Genomic DNA, 20859 nt, shown 5'->3' on the forward strand with positions numbered 1-20859 from the left:
TAAGATTTTAAACACTAAGGTTTAAAACACTCATATCAAGAAAAAAAATATTGAAGCTAGGAAAACTTCAGAAAAAAATTAATTTTAAATTTCAAAGGAAGATCAGACTGAAAAAGAATACTTTCAGACAGCTTTGCTCAAAAACCATGGAGGCATGTCATTATATAGAAATAGTATAGAAAATAATCTAGATACTTGACAAGAACACTTAATCAAACCATGATTCTAAAATAAAAGATAACTGAAAATAAGGCCTTTGAGAAAATACTGGGTAAGTTTCTTAAATATATTCTATTTTAAGGGGTATAAGTAGTTAATAACAAGAAAAAAATTTTTTTAAACCTGGAAAATGATACAATGAAAAATTTAAACTAGTTTTGTTATTATATGTTTTTAAAATGATATAACAGGAAGCTGTAATTATTAGTACAATTGGTAAGTAAACCAAGGATATAGATAAGAAAAAGAACAGTGATTTTAATGTATTAAACAGATGAAAACTTGACCAACTATACCAATGGACATTTTTGAAAATAATTTACATTTCTTATAACTGCATAGTTCATCATACAGGACACTAATCTGTCATATAAATTTGAAGATTTGGACTAAAGGTATTTTCAAGCTGAATTACATATGTCATATATGAAAACTCAGAAAAGAATGTCTGTGGTCAATAAAGCATTATAAATATAAAAATTAAAGAGGTATAGCAACAAATTTCCAGAAGTTTTTCATATAAAAAAACAGTTTCTAGGCACATAAAAAAAGGTCTCTCACTGAGCAGGAGGGATAGTGAAGGAGCACTACAGAGTAGAAAAGACTAAAATCACAGTAAGTACATTTGCTCATTACTCTCAGTCGGTTTAGGGCAGTGATATATTATCACATCCAACTGGCCATGGGGTATGTCAGCTATTCATGCTAGGTAGTAACTGGACTGAATTTCTCCATTTAAATGTCACTGGTTTATGGATACATACTCAAACTTTATAAAGGAAATAAACTGTTAAGTAAAATTTGCTTCACAGAAATTCATATTATAGTTAGTTCATTTTATAAATAATTTTATTCCTTAAATAAATAGACTATATTTTAAAGAATGATTTTTTGAAAGCTCAACACATACACTGGTTTCAGAACAAATCCCCTATGCTCCCTATTCGTCCTTTCCTATTTTTGTCCTTGCCATTTCATCTAAAAGATGGAAAGCCCAGTGGTTCTTTTCCACTAGAATTTTTATACCTAGCAAATGAAAAGAACAAACTAATATACTATCAGTTTTAAGTTTTCATTATATAAACCTTTATAATTCTAGTAAAGTTATAGGTAAGAAAAACATATGCATTGTAATAATGATAGCCTTTTTTCATTTCCCCACTGTTGATCTTTTACAAGGCAAACGCATAGTGAGAATATGTAATTGATTTTACAGAATGAAAGGTATCAAGATAAAATGGGAAAATGACACATTTGCCATTGGTAAGCAGGAATTTATCATCAAAAGACAGAAAAATACACTATGATGGGAAAAAGTAAATCAGTTAAACTAGAATACCTAAGTTGGAATGAAAAAGATTACAATGTATTTGACAATGTTCATCAAAAAACAATGTATTAAAAAATGTGTGAATGTAAAGTTTGAATTCAAATTCTAAAATTACTTCTTGAGGACAACATACTCTAAAATCAGAACACACACTAAGGTGACACACTTGAGTTGAAGATGGTGTTTTAAAGGTTAACCTATGAAATTAATCACTTTTAAGATTACTTGGCAAAGATGGACTCATCTGTCAAAAAAAAAGCTAGCTACCTGATTAAATAGTCTTGTAACATAAAAATAACATTTTCATTTATGGCGTGAAACCTGTTACGTCAATTCATTTAATGTGATGCTCAACTCAATTTTTCATTTCAAATAATAGTGTTCATTTCAAATATCAGTCCTAAGTAGTAATATAGCACAACTAAGGAAATTATAAATATTTAAAAAATTAAAATGTCAGTGGAAAACATTCATATGGGGATTAAAAGAAAACATTCATTCAAAAATACTCTTGAATAGGAAGGCAAAATAATTCCATTAGACCTTTAAAAGAGACAGAGAGCAGCCCAAAAATCCAGTTTAAAGGCAAGAATAAATATACAAACTGTTAAGCAAAATCAGGAATATAGATTATTTTCAAACATCTACTTATATTCATTTTAATGAAGAATTAAAGGATACAATATGTTAAAGACATATTTAAAAGACTAGTAGTGGGGTAAGACAGATGAATCAAATTGCTAATATCCTAAATAATGACAAGAGACTTTGAAAAGTAGTGTAATTCATGTTTTTTTCATTCCAGTTTAAACACTTCTATCCAATGCCTCTATCTTTGGTGTCACTGCCACCAATAAACACAGTATACAGCTTAGAAACCTAATTATTATCTTCAACTAGGAAAAAATAAATCAACATTATTTCCTTAAAAATAAGATACAAAGAATGTGATCCCACTTAATTTTGTCTCATGGTCCCACAATATTCTGAAATACCACGCCAAAATGTAAGTTTCAAAGGGAGCATCATCATTTGCTTTAACTGCACCAAAAATGTAGCTACTGTATGCTGGTGTGATGACAGCTAGTAGTATGCAGAGGCTACACAAAGACATAATATACATATGTTCAGCTCACAATTAGTCAAAGGAAGAATTGTTTAATGCAAAACTGAAACAAGGACAACATAATGTCTTCATGTAAATATGCTACAGCTTTGTTCTCTTGCGGTTTAAAAGGACAGTGTAATCATCTTAAATCTAAACAAAATATTATGAAACACAGTAGTTGTTCATGATTAAAATAAAATAGCAACGCAAATTAATTTAACAATGTTAAATATATTCACATGATCACCACTGTGATTCAAAATGGTCACTAATGAAGTTACACAGCAATATGTACATAACATTTGCCACAACAGCTTTTGTAATTTTGACTTCTTGCAGACCAGGTAATTTTAGGAGACAAATAATCTATCAGTTCTTTCATATTATGAAGGAACTAAACGTAAGTAGTTTCACTCCTTGGGGAAGGGCAAGGGGAGAACCTCTAAAATGTCAGTGCAAATTGAAGAGAGTTCTACCTTCTTGAACACTTGAACTTGTTGACCAAGATAGATTCCTATAAGCTGAGGATACACAAACCTTAAGATAATAAACAATCTCGTAACATTGTCAGTGGCATTTAGCAGAAATTTGCCACAAAGAGGGATCACAAGTCCTATAGCAGAGCCTTCTGAAGATATGGTTGCTGTGGCTGAGGCAGCTGTTGACTGCCTCCTGGTTGAGGCAGTGTTGATGATGTTAAACTGTAGTTTGGCACCTGGGAAACACTAGTTCCTGCATTCTGGTAAACAGAGACATCAGCAGCAGCAGGAGGAGGAGGACTATAAACTGAAGCCTGGTTGGGATACGTATTTCCTTGCACAGAACTGACTATTGTGCTGTGGAGGGGAAAAAACATTCAGTTAGATCAATACTGACTTACACAGCTATTTAGAAATAAACATTAAACATTAATTCATTCAATCCATTCAATAAATATTTATTAAATACCAATAATGTGCAAATATTGTTATTCTAGGCACTGGGATATCATAAAAGTGGCAAAAAAAAGTCCCTAATCTCCATGGAGCTTACATTCTAGTAGGAAAATAGTTAATAAAAAAATTTATAATATGACAAGTGGTAATAACTGATATGAAGGAAAATAAAACATAGTAGAAAGACCAAGAATAGTTGAGAAAAGAGATTCCACTTTATGTAGGCTGTTAAGGGAAGGCCTTTCACATATGGCAACACTAAAGAAGAGGTGTAAAAGTGAGAGAGGCAGTCATATCAATTATCTAAGGAAAAAAGCATATCAGGCAAGGAGATCAAGTTTGAGAAAAGATAATGCCAGGCATGTTCAAGGAACACAAAGGAGGCCATGATGGCTGAAGCAGAGTTAGAAAAGAGGAGTATAAGATAAAGTGGAAGAATTAAGGGGAAGGGGAGCCTTGAAATATATAGTACCTTGTAGACCATAATAAAGATTCTAGCTTGTATCTGAGTGAGATGAGAAGACCGTTGTTGGTTTTGGACAAGAGAGTGATACAATTTGACTTAGGTTTTAACACGCTCATTGTGGGCCAAAGACAAAAGCAAGGATACCTGACTAGAGGCTATTATAATTGTCCGGGGGAGAGCCAATAGGCACCAGAGCCATGGTGGACATGGTGGAGGAGGAAATGATCAGATCTTGAAGGTGGTGTCATCAAATTTTCTTAACAGGAAGAGTGGTCAAGCATGTGTGAGTTTTAGAACTGAGTAAACTGGTAGAGTGGCCAGTTAGAAAAGACCACAGGTAAGGACTACAGCACACTGCAGAAGGAAAATCAAAGCACACTTTTGGACATGTCAAGTGAGGTATCTAGGAGATTTACAAGAAAAGATAATGAATAGGCAGTCAGCTATTCAAGTCTGGAGTGCAGTGGAGGGGTTAGGACTGGAAATACACATCTGGGAGTCATCAACATACACATGGTGTTCAGAGTCATAGGCCTGAATGAGATCCCTTAGGCAGTGACTGTAAAAAAGAGAAGAAAGCAGTCCATATTTTGAGCCCTAGATCTAGAAGTTAGGAAGATAAAGAGGCACTAGGCAAAGAAGATGGAGAAGTGGCAATAGGTGGAAGAAAAACTAAGAGAATGGTCATGTCCAAGTGAAGAAAATATTTCAAAAAGAAAGTGGCCATGGGATCTAGCAATATGGAAATCACCAGTCCTTTATAAAAGCAATTCTGTGAATAGGGGATATGAAAGCCTGATAACCTCACTTCTCATATTTCCCAGAATATACAGAAGCAAATCAGAGACCTTCCATCTACTCTCACCATCACATTTATCAGCTATCTGTATCTATACCCATTCATATACTCTGCTTTCCCTCCTGCTGTAACTGATCAATTGTCAGTGCTCCCATCCAAGGCACCCTATACTTAGGCACTGCTCCTTATCCACCAAAACAAAAGAAAAGTGAAAACCCTTCAGAGTTAGTTTTATTCATGGTGTCTGCTTCCTCTCTTCCCATTCCCAACCTGTTATTTGAGTTTCTACTATGTGTAAGACTCCAGGTTAGATACAAAGAGAGAAATACTAAGAGATTTAACACTGACATTCTCCCCTACATTTTGATTAAAAATGTAAAAAAGCTATATAATGGATAATTGCCCAAAATTTTCAAAATATTGCCTATTTCTAAACTTTTCTTCAATTGTTGGATTTATAAATCAGTTGTTGGTAAATTCAATGCTCCGTACTGTGCACAAATTAAAACAATTCATTAGTATAAGAGATGGTCATTTACTGCTAAATTCCACAAATTAATATAAACACTTAAGGAGTGCTTTACAGCATCACCCATTATCATTCCTTTTGTGTTGCACTGTGAGATATAAAGTATTATAAGAAGTCAGATTTCATGCTACTATTTATATCAATACGGGCTACCACACTACTGTAATACATTGTTGAGACTAAATGCTAAGCTCTGGAGCCAGAATGTCTCATTTTGTATCATAACTAAGTGGGACCATACTCCCTCCATGCCTCAAGTTTCCCCCAGCTATAAAATGGGAATAATGTACCTACTCCATAGGTTGTTGGAATAAATGAATTAATACATGAAAAGCATGTAGCACAGTGCATGGTGCTTACTAAACATCCCATAAATGTTAGCAGTATGCAATCATTCCCACTCTGTACCATATTCCTTTACTTCAACTTACAGTTCCACCATCCACCCAATTGTCCAAGGGCAAAACCGGCAATGTGTCCAATACTTCTTGCTGGTATCTCTGCTCTAAACTATCTCCCCAATTTGTCACCCATATGCAATCCTTTGCTAACCTCCTAAATAACTCTTTTCCCATCTCTCTCATTATATCACACAGTTAGACACTCTTAATTTCTTGCCTAATACAGTCTCCCAGTTTCTGACCTAGCCCCTATGAATCCACCCATTGAACTACCATTTCAAGCCCACTAGGAGCTTTCCTGGACAAGACCCAGGCCCCTTCACATAGTATCTAGGACCAGTCATATCCTTGCCAATAACTTCAAGTGTATCTTTCATCTCTCCCAGCAAACTTTAATCCTGTTGTGACACTGTACTGTTGGTAATACTCAACACATATCATGCACTTTTACAACTCCCCATTTTATTCATTCCATTGGTACCATGCTAGTCCATACTTCTGTCTTTGCTCATGACAGAAAATTTTTCTCACTTTTCCCCTCCAGGCTAAGAAAACACAACTTGAACATATTTTCTTAAGAACCTTCCCTGAACCCTAGGTTCCTGAAGTATCCTGCGCGTACTTTTATTCATAATTTATGTGATAATTACATGTTTTTGTGTGTTTGCCTGTACTAACCAGTAAGTATGTAAATCAATGGTCAACTAGTATTTCACCAGGGACCAAGAATACTCAATGAGGAAAAAGACAGTCTGTTCTATAAATGATGTTGGGCAAACTAGATAACCACCTGCTGAAGAATGAAATTGGACCCCTGTCTTATACCATTCACAAATATGAATTTGAAATGGACTAAGTCTTAAACAGAAGACCTGAGACCATAAAACTCCTAGAGGAAAACAGGGAAAAAAGCTCTCTAACAGTGGTCTCAGCAGTTATTCCCTGGATATGACAGCAAAAACACAAGCAACAAAAGCAGAATCAACAAGTGGGACTACATCAAACTAAAAAGCTTCTGCACAGCAAAAGAAATAGTCAACAAAATGAAAAGGCAACCTATCGAATGGGAGAAGACATTTGCAAATTATGTATCTGATAAGGGGTTACTCTCAAAAATTATATATAAAGAACTCATACAACTTAATAGCAAGAAAGAACTAGCAACCCAATTTAAAAATGTGCAGAGAAAATGAACAATTTTCCTAAAAAGATATACAAATGGCCAACAGATCATGAAAAGGTGTTCAATATCAGTAATCATTAGTGAAATGCGAATCAAAACCACAATGAGGTATCATTTCACACCTGTTAGAATGACTATCAAAGAGATAAGAGGTAACAAGTGTTGGCAAGGATGTGGAGAAAAGGGAGCCCTCACGCAGTGCTGGTGGGAATGTAAGTTGGTGCAGCCACTATTGGAAAACAGTACAGAGGTTTAAAATTAAGAATAGAAAACTGTATCACCTAGCTATTGCACTTCTGGGTATTTATCCAAAGAATATAAACATTCTGATTTGAAAGGTATATATATACACCCTGTGCTCACTGCAACATTATTTACAATAGCAACAAAATGGAAACAGCATAAACGTCCATCAGTGGAAGAATGGATAAAGATGTGTAGACTACTACTCAGCCATAAAAAAGAATGGAATCTTGCTATTTATAACAACATGGATGGACCCTGAAGAGATTATGATAAGTGAAATAAGTTAGATGGAAAAAGATAAAAACCATATATTTTCACTCATAATGTGGTATCAAAACAACAACAACAGGGGGGGCGGAGCCAGGATGGCGGCGTGAGTAGAGCAGTGGAAATCTCCTCCCAAAAACACATAGAGCTATGAAAATATAACAAAGAAAAATCTTCCTAAAATAAAGACCACAGGACACAGGACAACATCCAGACCACATCCACACCTGCAAGAACCCAGCGCCTTGCGAAGGGGGTAAGATACAAGCCCCGACCCGACGGGACCAGAGCGCCCATCCCCCCAGCTCCTGGCGGGTGGAAAGAAACCGGAGCGGTTTTTTTTTTCTGGCGAGTGCTTTTTGGAAGCCTTAAAGGGACAGGGACCCCATTGCTAGGGAGGCAGGCTGGCGGGACCGGTGAGCAGGTGCCTGGGATCAGCGCCTGAGGACAAAGAATATCACGCATTTTTCCCTACGGGACCAGTGGGCGGGTGCCTGAGAACAGTGCCTGAGGACGGAGGAAATTGCGCGTTTTTCCCTTTTTTATTCTCTTTTTGGCGAGTGCTTTTTGGAAGCCTTAAAGGGACAGGGACGCCGGTGCTAGGGAGGCAGAGCAGCAGGACGGGTGAGCGGGTACCTGGGACCAGCGCCTGAGGACAAAGAATATCCCGCATTTTTCCCTGCAGGACCGGAGGGCGGGTGCCTGAGACCAGCACCTGAGGACGGAGGAAATCGGGCATTTTTCCCCTTTTTTTGTTTTTTTTCTCTTTTTGGCGAGTGCTTTTTGGAAGCCTTAAAGGGACAGGGACCCTGGTGCTAGGGAGGCAGAGTAGCAGGACCGGTGAGCGGGTGCCTAGGACCGGCGCCTGAGGACAAATAATATCGCGCATTTTTCCCTGTAGGACCGGTGGGCGGGTGCCTGAGACCGGCACCTGAGGACGGAGGAAATCACACGTTTTTCCCCTTTTTTTTTCTCTTTCTGGCGAGTGCTTTTTGGAAGCTTTGAAAGGACAGGGACCCCGTTGCTAGGGAGGCAAGGTGGCGGGACTGGTGAGCGGGTGCCTGGGACTAGCGCCTGAGGACAAAGAATATCGCGCGTTTTTCCCTGCAGGACAGGTGGGCGGGTGCTTTTTGGAAGCCTTGAAGGGACAGGGACCCTGGTGCTAAGGAGGCAGGGCAGCAGGACCAGTGAGCGGGTGCCTGGAACCGGCGCCTGAGGACTAAAAAAAAAGTCACGTTTTTTCCTTTTTTTTTCTTTTTTTTTTCTGTTCCCTCTCTCATTGTTGCTGTTGTTGTTTTGGTTTGGAGAGTGCTTTTTGGAAGTCTTAAAGGGGCAGGACAGGACACTTAGACCAGAGGAAGGGAATCTGGGGATCTCTGGGCACTCTAACCCCTGGGCAACAGGGAGCACAGAGGCCCCTTACGGAGATAAATAGCCTCCCGGCTGCAACCCCTCCAACAGGGCTCCACCATTCTGGAGGAGCAGCCCCAGCCAGGCCACGCCCACAGCAACAGCGGAGATAAACCCCATAGCAACCGGGCAGGAAGCAGAAGCCCTGTCTGTGCACAGCTGCACAGCACAAGCCACTAGAGGTCGCTATTCTCCCAGGAGAGGAAGGCCACAAACCAACAAGAAGGGAAGCTCTTCCAGTGGTCACTTGTACCATCTCTGCAAACTATCTCTATCACCATGAAAAGGCAAAACTACAGGCAGACAAAGATCACAGAGACAACACCTGAGAAGGAGACAGACCAAACCAGTCCTCCTGAAAAAGAATTCAAAATAAAAATCATGAACATGCTGACAGAGATGCAGAGAAAAATGCAAGAGCAATGGGATGAGATGCAGAGAAAAATGCAAGAGCAATGGGATGAAGTCCGGAGGGAGATCACAGATGTCAGGAAGGAGATCACTGAAGTGAAACAATCCCTGGAAGGATTTATAAGCAGAATGGATAAGATGCAAGAGGCCATTGAAGGAATAGAAGCCAGAGAACAGGAACGTATAGAAGCTGACATAGAGATAAAAGTATCTCCAGGAATGAAACAACACTAAGAGAACTATGTGACCAAACCAAAAGGAATAATATTCGTATGATAGGGATACCAGAAGAAGAAGAAAGAGGAAAAGGGATAGAAAGTCTCTTTGAAGAAATAATTGCTGAAAACTTGCCCAAACTGGGGGAGGAAGTAATCGAACAGACCATGGAATTACACAGAACCCACAACAGAAAGGATCCAAGGAGGACAACACCAAGACACATAGTAATTAAAATGGCAAGGATCAAGGACAAGGAAAGAGTTTTAAAGGCAGCTAGAGAGAAAAAGGTCACCTATAAAGGAAAACCCATCAGGCTAACATCAGACTTCTCGACAGAAACCCGACATGCCAGAAGAGAATGGCATGATATACTTAATGCAATGAAACAGAAGGGCCTTGAACCAAGGATACTGTATCCAGCATGACTATCATTTAAATATGATGGCGGGATTAAACAATTCCCAGATAAGCAAAAGCTGAGGGAATTTGCTTCCCACAAACCACCTCCACAGGGCATCCTACAGGGACTGCTCTAGATGGGAGCACTCCTAAAAAGAGCACAGAACAAAACACACAACATATGAAGAATGGAGGAGGAGGAATAAGAAGGGAGAGAAGAAAAGAATCTCCAGACAGTGTATATAACAGCTCAATAGCAAGCTAAGGTAGGCAGTAAGATACTAAAGAAGCTAACCTTGAACCTTTGGTAACGACGAATCTAAAGCCTGCAATGGCAATAAGTACATATCTCTCAATAGTCACCCTAAATGTAAATGGACTTAATGCACCAATCAAAAGACACAGAGTAATAGAATGGATAAAAAAGCAAGACCCATCTATATGCTGCTTACAAGAAACTCACCTCAAACCCAAAGATAAGCATAGACTAAAAGTCAAGGGATGGAAAAACATATTTCAGGCAAACAACAGTGAGAAGAAAGCAGGGGTTGCAGTACTAATATCAGACAAAATAGACTTCAAAACAAAGAAAGTAACAAGAGATAAAGAAGGATACTACATAATGATAAAGGGCTCAGTCCAACAAGAGGATATAACCATTCTAAATATATATGCACCCAATACAGGAGCACCAGCATATGTGAAGCAAATACTAACAGAACTAAAGAGGGAAATAGACTGCAATGCATTCATTGTAGGAGACTTCAACACACCACTCACCCCAAAGGATAGATCGACCGGGCAGAAAATAAGTAAGGACACAGAGGCACTGAACAACACCCTAGAACAGATGGACCTAATAGACATCTATAGAACTCTACATCCAAAAGCAACAGGATATACATTCTTCTCAAGTGCACATGGAACATTCTCCAGAATAGACCACATAATACATCACAAAAAGAGCCTCAGTAAATTCAAAAATATTGAAATTCTACCAACCAATTTTTCAGACCACAAAGGTATAAAAGTAGAAATATATTCTACAAAGAAAAAAAAAGGCTCACAAACACATGGAGGCTTAACAACATGCTTCTAAATAATCAATGGATCAATGAACAAATCAAAATAGAGATCAAGGAATATATAGAAACAAATGACAACAACAACACTAAGCCCCAACTTCTGTGGGACGCAGCGAAAGCGTCTTAAGAGGAAAGTATATAGCAATCCAGGCACACTTGAAGAAGGAAGAACAATCCCAAATGAATAGTCTAACATCACAATTATCAAAACTGGAAAAAGAAGAACAAATGAGGCCTAAAGTCAGCAGAAGGAGGGACATAATAAAGATCAGAGAAGAAATAATCAAAATTGAGAAGAATAAAACAATAGCAAAAATCAACGAAACCAAGAGCTGGTTCTTTGAGAAAATAAACAAAATAGATAAGCCTCTAGCCCAACTTATTAAGAGAAAAAGAGAATCAACACAAATCAACATAATCAGAAATGAGAATGGAAAAATCACAACAGACTCCACAGAAATACAAAGAATTATTAAAGACTACTATGAAAACCTATATGCCAACAAGCTGGAAAACCTAGAAGAAATGGACAACTTCCTAGAAAAATACAACCTCCCAAGACTGACCAAGGAAGAAACACAAAAGTTAAACAAACCAATTATGAGCAAAGAAATTGAAACGGTAATCAAAAAACTACCCAAGAACAAAACCCCGGGGCCGGACGGACTTACCTTGGAATTTTATCAGACACACAGAGAAGACATAATACCCATTCACCTTAAAGTGTTCCAAAAAATAGAAGAAAAGGGAATACTCCCAAACTCATTCTATGAAGCCAACATCACCCTAATACCAAAACCAGGAAAAGACCCCACCAAAAAAGAAAATTACAGACCAATATCCCTGATGAATGTAGATGCAAAAATACTCAATAAAATATTAGCAAACAGAATTCAACAGTATATCAAAAGGATCATACACCATGACCAAGTGGGATTCATCCCAGGGATGCAAGGATGGTACAACATTCGAAAATCCATCAACATCATCCACCACATCAACAAAAAGAAAGACAAAAACCACATGATCATCTCCATAGATGCTGAAAAAGCATTTGACAAAATTCAACATCCATTCATGATAAAAACTCTCAGCAAAATGGGAATAGAGGGCAAGTACCTCAACATAATAAAGGCCATATATGATAAACCCACAGCCAGCATTATATTGAACAGCGAGAAGCTGAAAGCATTTCCTCTGAGATCGGGAACCAGACAGGGATGCCGACTCTCCCCACTGTTATTTAACATAGTACTGGAGGTCCTAGCCACGGCAATCAGACAAAACAAAGAAATACAAGGAATCCAGATTGGCAAAGAAGAAGTTAAACTGTCACTATTTGCAGATGATATGATACTGTACATAAAAAACCCTAAAGACTCCACTCCAAAACTACTAGAACTGATATCGGAATACAGCAAAGTTGCAGGATACAAAATTAACACACAGAAATCTGTAGCTTTCCTATACACTAACAATGAATCAATAGAAAGAGAAATCAGGAAAACAATTCCATTCACCATTGCATCAAAAAGAATAAAATACCTAGGAATAAACCTAACCAAAGAAGTGAAAGACTTATACTCTGAAAACTACAAGTCACTCCTAAGAGAAATTAAAGGGGACACTAATAAATGGAAACTCATCCCATGCTCATGACTAGGAAGAATTAATATCGTCAAAATGGCCATCCTGCCCAAAGCAAAATACAGATTTGATGCAATCCCTATCAAATTACCAGCAACATCCTTCAATGAATTGGAACAAATAATTCAAAAATTCATATGGAAACACCAAAGACCCCGAATAGCCAAAGCAATCCTGAAAAAGAAGAATAAAGTAGGGGGGATCTCACTCCCCAACTTCAAGCTCTACTACAAAGCCATAGTAATCAAGACAATTTGGTACTGGCACAAGAACAGAGCCACAGACCAGTGGAACAGATTAGAGACTCCAGACATTAACCCAAACATATATGGTCAATTAATATTTGATAAAGGAGTCATGGACATACAATGGCAAAATGACAGTCTCTTCAACAGATGGTGCTGGCAAAACTGGACAGCTACATGTAGGAGAATGAAACTGGACCATTGTCTAACCCCATATACAAAGGTAAACTGAAAATGGATCAAAGACCTGAATGTAAGTCATGAAAACATTAAACTCTTGGAAAAAAACATAGGCAAAAACCTCTTAGACATAGACATGAGTGACCTCTTCTTGAACATATCTCCCCGGGCAAGGAAAACAACAGCAAAAATGAGCAAGTGGGACTACATTAAGCTGAAAAGCTTCTGTACAGCGAAAGACACCATCAATAGAACAAAAAGGAACCCTACAGTATGGGAGAATATATTTGAAAATGACAGATCCGATAAAGGCTTGACGTCCAGAATATATAAAGAGCTCACACGCCTCAACAAACAAAAAACAAATAACCCAATTAAAAAATGGGCAGAGGAACTGAACAGACAGTTCTCTAAAAAAGAAATACAGATGACCAACAGACACATGAAAAGATGCTCCACATCGCTAATTATCAGAGAAATACAAATTAAAACTACAATGAGGTATCACCTCACACCAGTAAGGATGGCTGCCATCCAAAAGACAAACAACAACAAATGTTGGCGAGGCTGTGGAGAAAGGGGAACCCTCCTACACTGCTGGTGGGAATGTAAATTAGTTCAACCATTGTGGAAAGCAGTATGGAGGTTCCTCAAAATGCTCAAAACAGACCTACCATTTGACCCAGGAATTCCACTCCTAGGAATTTACCCTAAGAATGCAGCAATCAAGTTTGAGAAAGACAGATGCACCCCTATGTTTATCGCAGCACTATTTACAATAGCCAAGAATTGGAAGCAACCTAAATGTCCATTGGTAGATGAATGGATAAAGAAGATGTGGTACATATACACAATGGAATACTACTCAGCCATAAGAAGTGGAAAAATCCAACCATTTGCAGCAACATGGATGGAGCTGGAGAGTATTATGCTCAGTGAAATAAGCCAAGCGGAGAAAGAGAAATACCAAATGATTTCACTCATCTGAGGAGTATAAGAACAAAGGAAAAACTGAAGGAACAAAACAGCAGCAGAATTACAGAACCCAAAAATGGACTAACAGGTACCAAAGGGAAAGGAACTGGGGAGGATGGGTGGGCAGGGAGGGATAAGGGGGGGGAAGAAGAAGGGGGGTATTAAGATTAGCATGCATGAGGGGGAGGGAGAAAGGGGAGGGTGGGCTGCACAACACAGAGAGGACAAGTAGTGACTCTACCACATTTTGCTAAGCTGATGGACAGTAACCGTAATGTGGTTGTTAGGGTGGACCTGATATAGTGGAGAGCATGGTAAACATAGTATTCTTCATGTAAGTGTAGATTAAAAATTAAAAAAATAAAAATTAAATTAAAAAAAAAAGAAAGAAAGAAAAGGGGGATTACCCCTTGATAGGATAAAACTATTGGTAAATCAAAGATCAACGCATGCTTTAAATATCCTTAATGTTGATCACTTAAAGGGTGTCAGATGATTGGCTATGGAGGTACTCTTTTCTGACAATATTCCTTTCTCCTAATAAAAAAAAAAAAAAAAGCAGTTACTGTGTGCTGACCTCCAATGAGTTCTGCACAGTGGTATAGAGGGCATGTCAAAGTGTGGGCAAAGGGTCTTTTTGTTTCTATGCAGAAGATCAAGGCCTAGCTTGGCTACCCAGAAAATGAACTAAGATACGATATGAGGAGGAGCTTCCAGCATCAGCACTCTCTGGAGGACTTGTGCCAGGGGGATGATCATCAAAAAGCCTCCACAGGGATCCGGACGATGCTGTGGTTGTGGCTGCATGCAGCCCACCGTCTCCTGGACTTGCCATAGGAATGAGGAGGGAGATGTCTAGGCTGGCATGTGCATACAGTGAGACAACGAATTTGACTGGATCTGTACTGTTGGAATTCAACCAGGAGTTGGGAGGGGTGCAAGTTGTAGCACTCCAAAATCTTATGACTATAGACTATCTACGGTTAAAAGAACATATGGGATGTGAACAGATCCCAGAAATGGGCTGCTTTAATTTGTCTGATTTCTCTCAGACTGTTCAAGCACAGCTGGACAATATCCATCATATCATAGACAAATTTTCACAAATGCCTAGGGTGCCTAAATGGTTTTCTTGGCTTCACTGGAGATGGATGGTAATTATAGATTTGCTTTGTTTATGTCACCGTATTCCTATTATGTTAATATGTGTGTGCAAATTAGTTAGTAGTTTAAAACCTATACATACTTAAGGTACTCTACAAGAAGATATGTCAAAGAAATAATCAATCCTCCCATGTTTCCTTCATATGCTACCTCTATAGCTTTTCTTCTTCCTTCCTAATTACAACCCTTAAATAGAATTCGCACCTCATATAGAATTTACCGAGTATCATAATTCCTCCAGGTGGTAAAGATACCTCGAGACAAGTGCTGGGCATAGAAGCCACAGGGCATAAATCTGCAAAGAAGTAAAAAGCTAACCTTTTCAAACAATATGGCTTCTCTCTCAGTTACCAACTTTACATTTCCCTGTATGGCCCCGGAAGATGACTGGTTAGCCAGAGACGGGTAAGATTCCTCAAGGGAGGAACAAGCTAAGACAGGCACAGTCGCAGGGGGGCCATCAGGTGAGAATTTGGGGATCAACAGAGGTGAGGCTCAGAACCTCACCCCCCCTGCTTTGAGAGAAATCGTCTGCATCCATGGATGTCTTGCTGCCCTTGTCTAGCCTGGATTAATACTTAGTCCATAGGCACACACCTGATCATCTGATCATCTACATTTGCCCTCTTACAGCACTAAACTATGTTTTCTACCTTTATCTTGCATCTACCTACCACTTCAGCATTTTATTAAAAATGAAAATAATAATAATAATAAAGGGAGAAATGTGGGATCAACATATAAATCAAGTACAAAAATCAAACGAATATTCATATTTGACCTGATTGTTTATAGTTCATAATGCGTGATCAAAACCGAAAGTTTCTGTGATGACTGCGCTTGTACTGTTCACCATGTAAGAATTTATTCACTATGTAAGAATTCGTTCACCATGTAAGAACTTGTTCGTTATGCTTCAGAAGATTGGAGACTGACGAGAATTAGGCTTGAGATGGATTAATGATTGTACATTGAGCATTGACCCCCCTATCCTGAATTTTACTGTTGTTAACAACCATTTGATCAATAAATATGAGAGATGCCCTCTCAAAAAAAAAACAACAACAACAACAACAACAAATGAACAAACCAACAAAACAAAAACTTACAAAGAACAGATGGTGGGTACCACTGGGGAATGGGATGGGGGATGGACAAAATTGGTGAAAGTGGTCAACTATACATAATGATGAGTGGTAACTATCTGTTTAGTGGTGATCAAATTGTAGTGCACACAGGTATCAAATTGTAATGTTGTACACATGAAGTTTATATTACATGCCAATTTTATCTGAATAAAAAATTCATCATAGGAATATAAAAAGTACAGAATATAGCAATTCAATGAGTCATTAAGAGAGAGGACTGGCTTGGTGGCTTGTACAATACTGCAGGGATTCCTAAAGAACCTGCTCATCACCACAAACAGGGCTGACCATCTGGAATCAGTGATGACACCAACCCTGGATTTTTCTTATCCAGTTCTTATGGTCACAGATGATCAAGGGCACTTAAGACTTTCAACTTCATTGATGCCAAACAATACTCAAAAAAAATCAAATTACTTAGGGTAAGAAGCCTGGGCCTGCTGACTAGGAAGGGCTGGGTTTGCGGAGGGTGGAACTGCTCCTTGGCTGAGAGAAGAGAGTTGCTCTGGGGGAAGGCTGTAGCTCTGGAGATGGCTCATCTGTGCATTCCCTGCAACCAGGTAAGCACCACTTTGAGGAGGCCCTGGGTACACCTAGAACAGTTCATGATAAAACTTAATTAGATTCTCTAAGACTTTAACAAGCATGCCAAACTTTCTTTGTAGAGGCATTCAATTACAAAAAGAACAGTTAAACCTCTGAAATCTTTTTTTTACAGTTACTCCTGTTGACAGGCATTACAAAAAACACTTTTCAGTGAAGTGGGCTTCTGATGATTTTTATTCTTAGGGAAATACTAGCTAAACTCGTATCTCACATACAAGTAGTAAAGGAATTTATCTTGAAATTTTATAGTACTATAATCTCTCCTTCCATGTTGATATTTTAAATACTTCCCTAAAATGAATCCCCAAATGATGTTAAGAAGTCTCTGAATTCACTGTTTTTATCAACAGACTGCATTTCCTTATAGTAGAATTTATATTTCTTAATTACAGTTTATGAACATAGAGGAAGCAAATTTTCTAAAGCTGGGGTCAGTAAATTTTGTATAAGTCCAGATACTAAATACTTTGGGCTTTGTGGGCCCGTTACAACTACTAAACTCTGCCTATATAGAAAGCAGTCAGAAACAGTGTATAAACAAATGAGAATGGCTGTGTTCCAGTAAAAGTTTATTTAAAAAAAAAAACAGGGAGGCTGGATTTGGGTCCAAGGCCACTGTTTGCCTACACTTTCGGTTAAAAACTATTCTTCTAAAGAAACTGAAGTCTTAAATGCTTCATATCTTAAACATATACAATGCTTTAATTTTCTATAGTATTCTCATTAGAACCTTTCATTTCATATGTTTGAAAAGAGAGCTCCACTGTCTATGCAGTAAGACTCTTACCAGCTATTAAGAGAGCAACACAATCAAGAGACAACAATGATCTTAGCACTTCTCTTAAGTTGTGACTCACCGAACTTCAGAATCCAAAAAGTCTTCATTATAAACACATCTATTCTAGTCCTCATCAATACATTTTTTTGAATACTTTGCAAATGAAACACAAAGGGTTTTTTTGTTTGTTTTTTTGGCTCAAACTGGTATGAAGACCCAACAGTAGATGGCAGCTAGCCCTGCATTTCTCAGGTTTGGCTGCTCATCTCCAGGGTCCTGACTCCTCAATTCATGGGAAATGGACCAAAGTTTGCACCATTCTATGTGGATAAAATGCAGTACCTAGCTAATTACTCTATATTCTGAACTTATTGTACTTGTGGGAAAGGGGCTCTTTAAATAGTGGCCTAGGGTTAAAAGAAGGATAAAGGGCTCTGTATTACAGTATATGCACTCTAATGTAAAGGAAGAAAAACCCAGATTAAAGAAGCTCACTATTAAACTAAAAACTGATGATACTTAAAAGAATTTATTAGAAATTTACTCAGACAAAAACTACAGTTCTTAACCAAGTAATTAATTATGAACCAAGTAATTTTAAAAATATACAGATGTTTGGGTCTCAATCCTCAAGATTCTGGCTGAAATGGTATGGGGTGGGGCCAAAGCATCTGTATTTTTTCAAAAAGCTAGACTGGTTATTCAGATGTGCACCCCTGTAGAAAACAATAAAAAAAAAACTATTGGTATAATTAGGATATAATACACTGTATTTTCCAAGTACAAAATTCCTTTAAACTTCACTTTTATTTTAAACATCACATTTTAGAAGGCTTCTCATTTTGAAAAAACATTATAAAAACATTTTACAAAAAAAAATTTGAGAATTTAAAATGATATACTTGAGTTTTTAAAAGCTTACCTGAGAACCAGAAACACCAGATGACTGCATATAATACTGCTGATTCTGTAATTTTGCGTACATGGAATACATTGGATCTTCATTCATTAACTTGGTATACAATGAAAGTGCCTCCATTACTTTAACATTAAGTTCTGAGAGTTCTGAATGTTTTCTGAAATATTATACAATAATTTGAAACATAATTGCTATATAAGTAATGTTCTAAATAATATGACACATCAAAATAGCAAAAATAACAAAAAGTAGTATAAGTAGACATTATTAAAAATTTAACCTGTGACAGAAAAATCCTGTATTTTAGCTCCAAGGCAACTAAAACTATTTAATGTTTAGGTACTGGTGATGTGAGAACTCTAGGTTACTGTACTTAACTTTTACATATCTAGTCATTTTCAGACTCTGGCAATATTAATTCTAGCAAACATGATTAAAATAATAAACCATTAATTTTAATTATGACTAATGAAGTCAAAGTCAAATTCTCTCTTAAAAAAAAAAAGGACAGAGTGTTCTAATTCTAATTTCCACATCTAGTAAAACACAAGAGAATAAGAACTGATTCCTTTGACATTATCTTTAAAATAACAATAAAATAAAAAGGCAGCTCTTTCCCAGCATGCAATTTAGAGAACATCAAAGAAGAAGGTACACAATACAGATACTACAAGTGTTCTTTTACCTATCAATATCTTCCAGCTTTTCATCAATGAGAGGTCCCATCTGGTGACACATTGCTAAGATGACAAAATTAGGAGAAATATAAGAAAACAGAACAAAAGAAACCAAATCCCTGATGAATATTCATATACTTTAAGGAATAAAAAATCTAATTTGGAGTAATAAAAACTGTATTAATTAACCTTAGCTCACAGAACCCAAGACTTATCTTCTTGGGTATTTAGAAAATCAGTACTGTAATTGTACTGAACTCAAAAATTTTTAATGCCGATTTTCATTTTATAACATTTTCATTTTATAACATATAAATTAAATGTTGAATATTTAATTTGGATAGAAAAGTCTAAGAATTTGAGTTCTACTGAAAGTTTGAACTGTATAATAAAGGTAAGACTGAATCACAGAAGACTAAGAAATGTTAACATTTATATCATTCTCAATGTCATTTAAATAGAAGACCATTCTGTAACAGAATAGTAGATACATATTATTCTTTATTTGCAAAGTAAATGGAAAAGAAGGTTTACTTTCAAGATGAAGTAACTCTGGAAGATCTGGTTGATCATCACTGGGATCTGTACTTTGCAACATCTGTAGCAACTGGTCCATTTTATCCTACAGGAATTAAGCAGTTAATATAAAAAGCAACAAAATCATTATGCAACATGTTCTCACTTTCTTAATTAGGTAATGGACAAAGAACTTATATAATTCATAGATATGATGACTTTAATTTTGCTTCTATGAATTCATTGTCTGTGTATTCTCTTCATTACCCTGTGAAGTCAGTTTGAAATCTTCCTATTTACTTTTGAAACTGCTAATAGAGATTCTCTTAAATGAGAAGTAGAGCCACATTTAAACTTGAAATGTTGGATTTCTCAATGTGTTCTGCCATGCTAGTGGACTTCTGCATCACTTTGTTTTGGAGCAGCTATAGCCTTGCCAGACTGATAGGTACAACCACTCTCTCAAGATGGCATTACCTATGACTAACTCAATTATTCCACCATGGTGAATGTAACAGCTGTTTTATATAAGCAAAGCTCAGCTCTGTTACAGTTGTTCTACTTGAGTAGGGCCATAAGGATTTGTTGTACATTTTCTTTTTACAAGTGTTTCACTTTGGAATAAAAGGAAGGAGGAAGATTTGTGGCTTATCTATTCTATTTGGGAAAGGCTGCAAGGCATCTCAAAACGATTCAGATCTAGTTCAGAATCTTTTGTTGTAAGAACCAATGGAACTAATGAAACCATCATTACAAAAATATATCTATATATTACATAGGTAAATATGCATTTATATGTTAGTTTTTAAATATCAAAACACAGATCTCATGTACCAAAAGAACTATAATAATTATAGACTTTCTTTCATGCATGGTTTTTATGTGGTTATAGGTACATTAGGTAAATAACCTAGACTATCAATTCTATGCAGTTAAATAAACCAAAATTAAAACTTTGTATTCTGTAAAGAAATTATTTTGACAGATGAATTAATTA

At 37.1% G+C, this 20859-nt stretch overlaps 1 protein-coding gene across 1 annotated transcript in view; it reads right to left on the bottom strand.

The window, feature by feature from the left end:
• Positions 1 to 2192: 2192 nt before the first annotated feature.
• The window catches only part of LOC140847827 (signal transducing adapter molecule 1-like), a 29766-nt gene continuing 11099 nt past the window's right edge, over positions 2193 to 20859 (bottom strand). The window contains exons 3-7 of the mRNA XM_073229213.1: positions 19881 to 19968; positions 19355 to 19409; positions 18673 to 18826; positions 16784 to 16959; positions 2193 to 3493 (exon numbers count right to left, since the gene is read on the bottom strand). Of these exons, the coding sequence (XP_073085314.1) occupies positions 3271 to 3493; positions 16784 to 16959; positions 18673 to 18826; positions 19355 to 19409; positions 19881 to 19968 (696 nt within the window). The 3' untranslated portion in view covers positions 2193 to 3270. The remainder of the gene's footprint in view (positions 3494 to 16783; positions 16960 to 18672; positions 18827 to 19354; positions 19410 to 19880; positions 19969 to 20859) is intronic.

The sequence above is a fragment of the Manis javanica genome, chromosome 2 (assembly GCF_040802235.1).
Source record: "Manis javanica isolate MJ-LG chromosome 2, MJ_LKY, whole genome shotgun sequence".
NCBI lineage: Eukaryota > Metazoa > Chordata > Mammalia > Pholidota > Manidae > Manis > Manis javanica.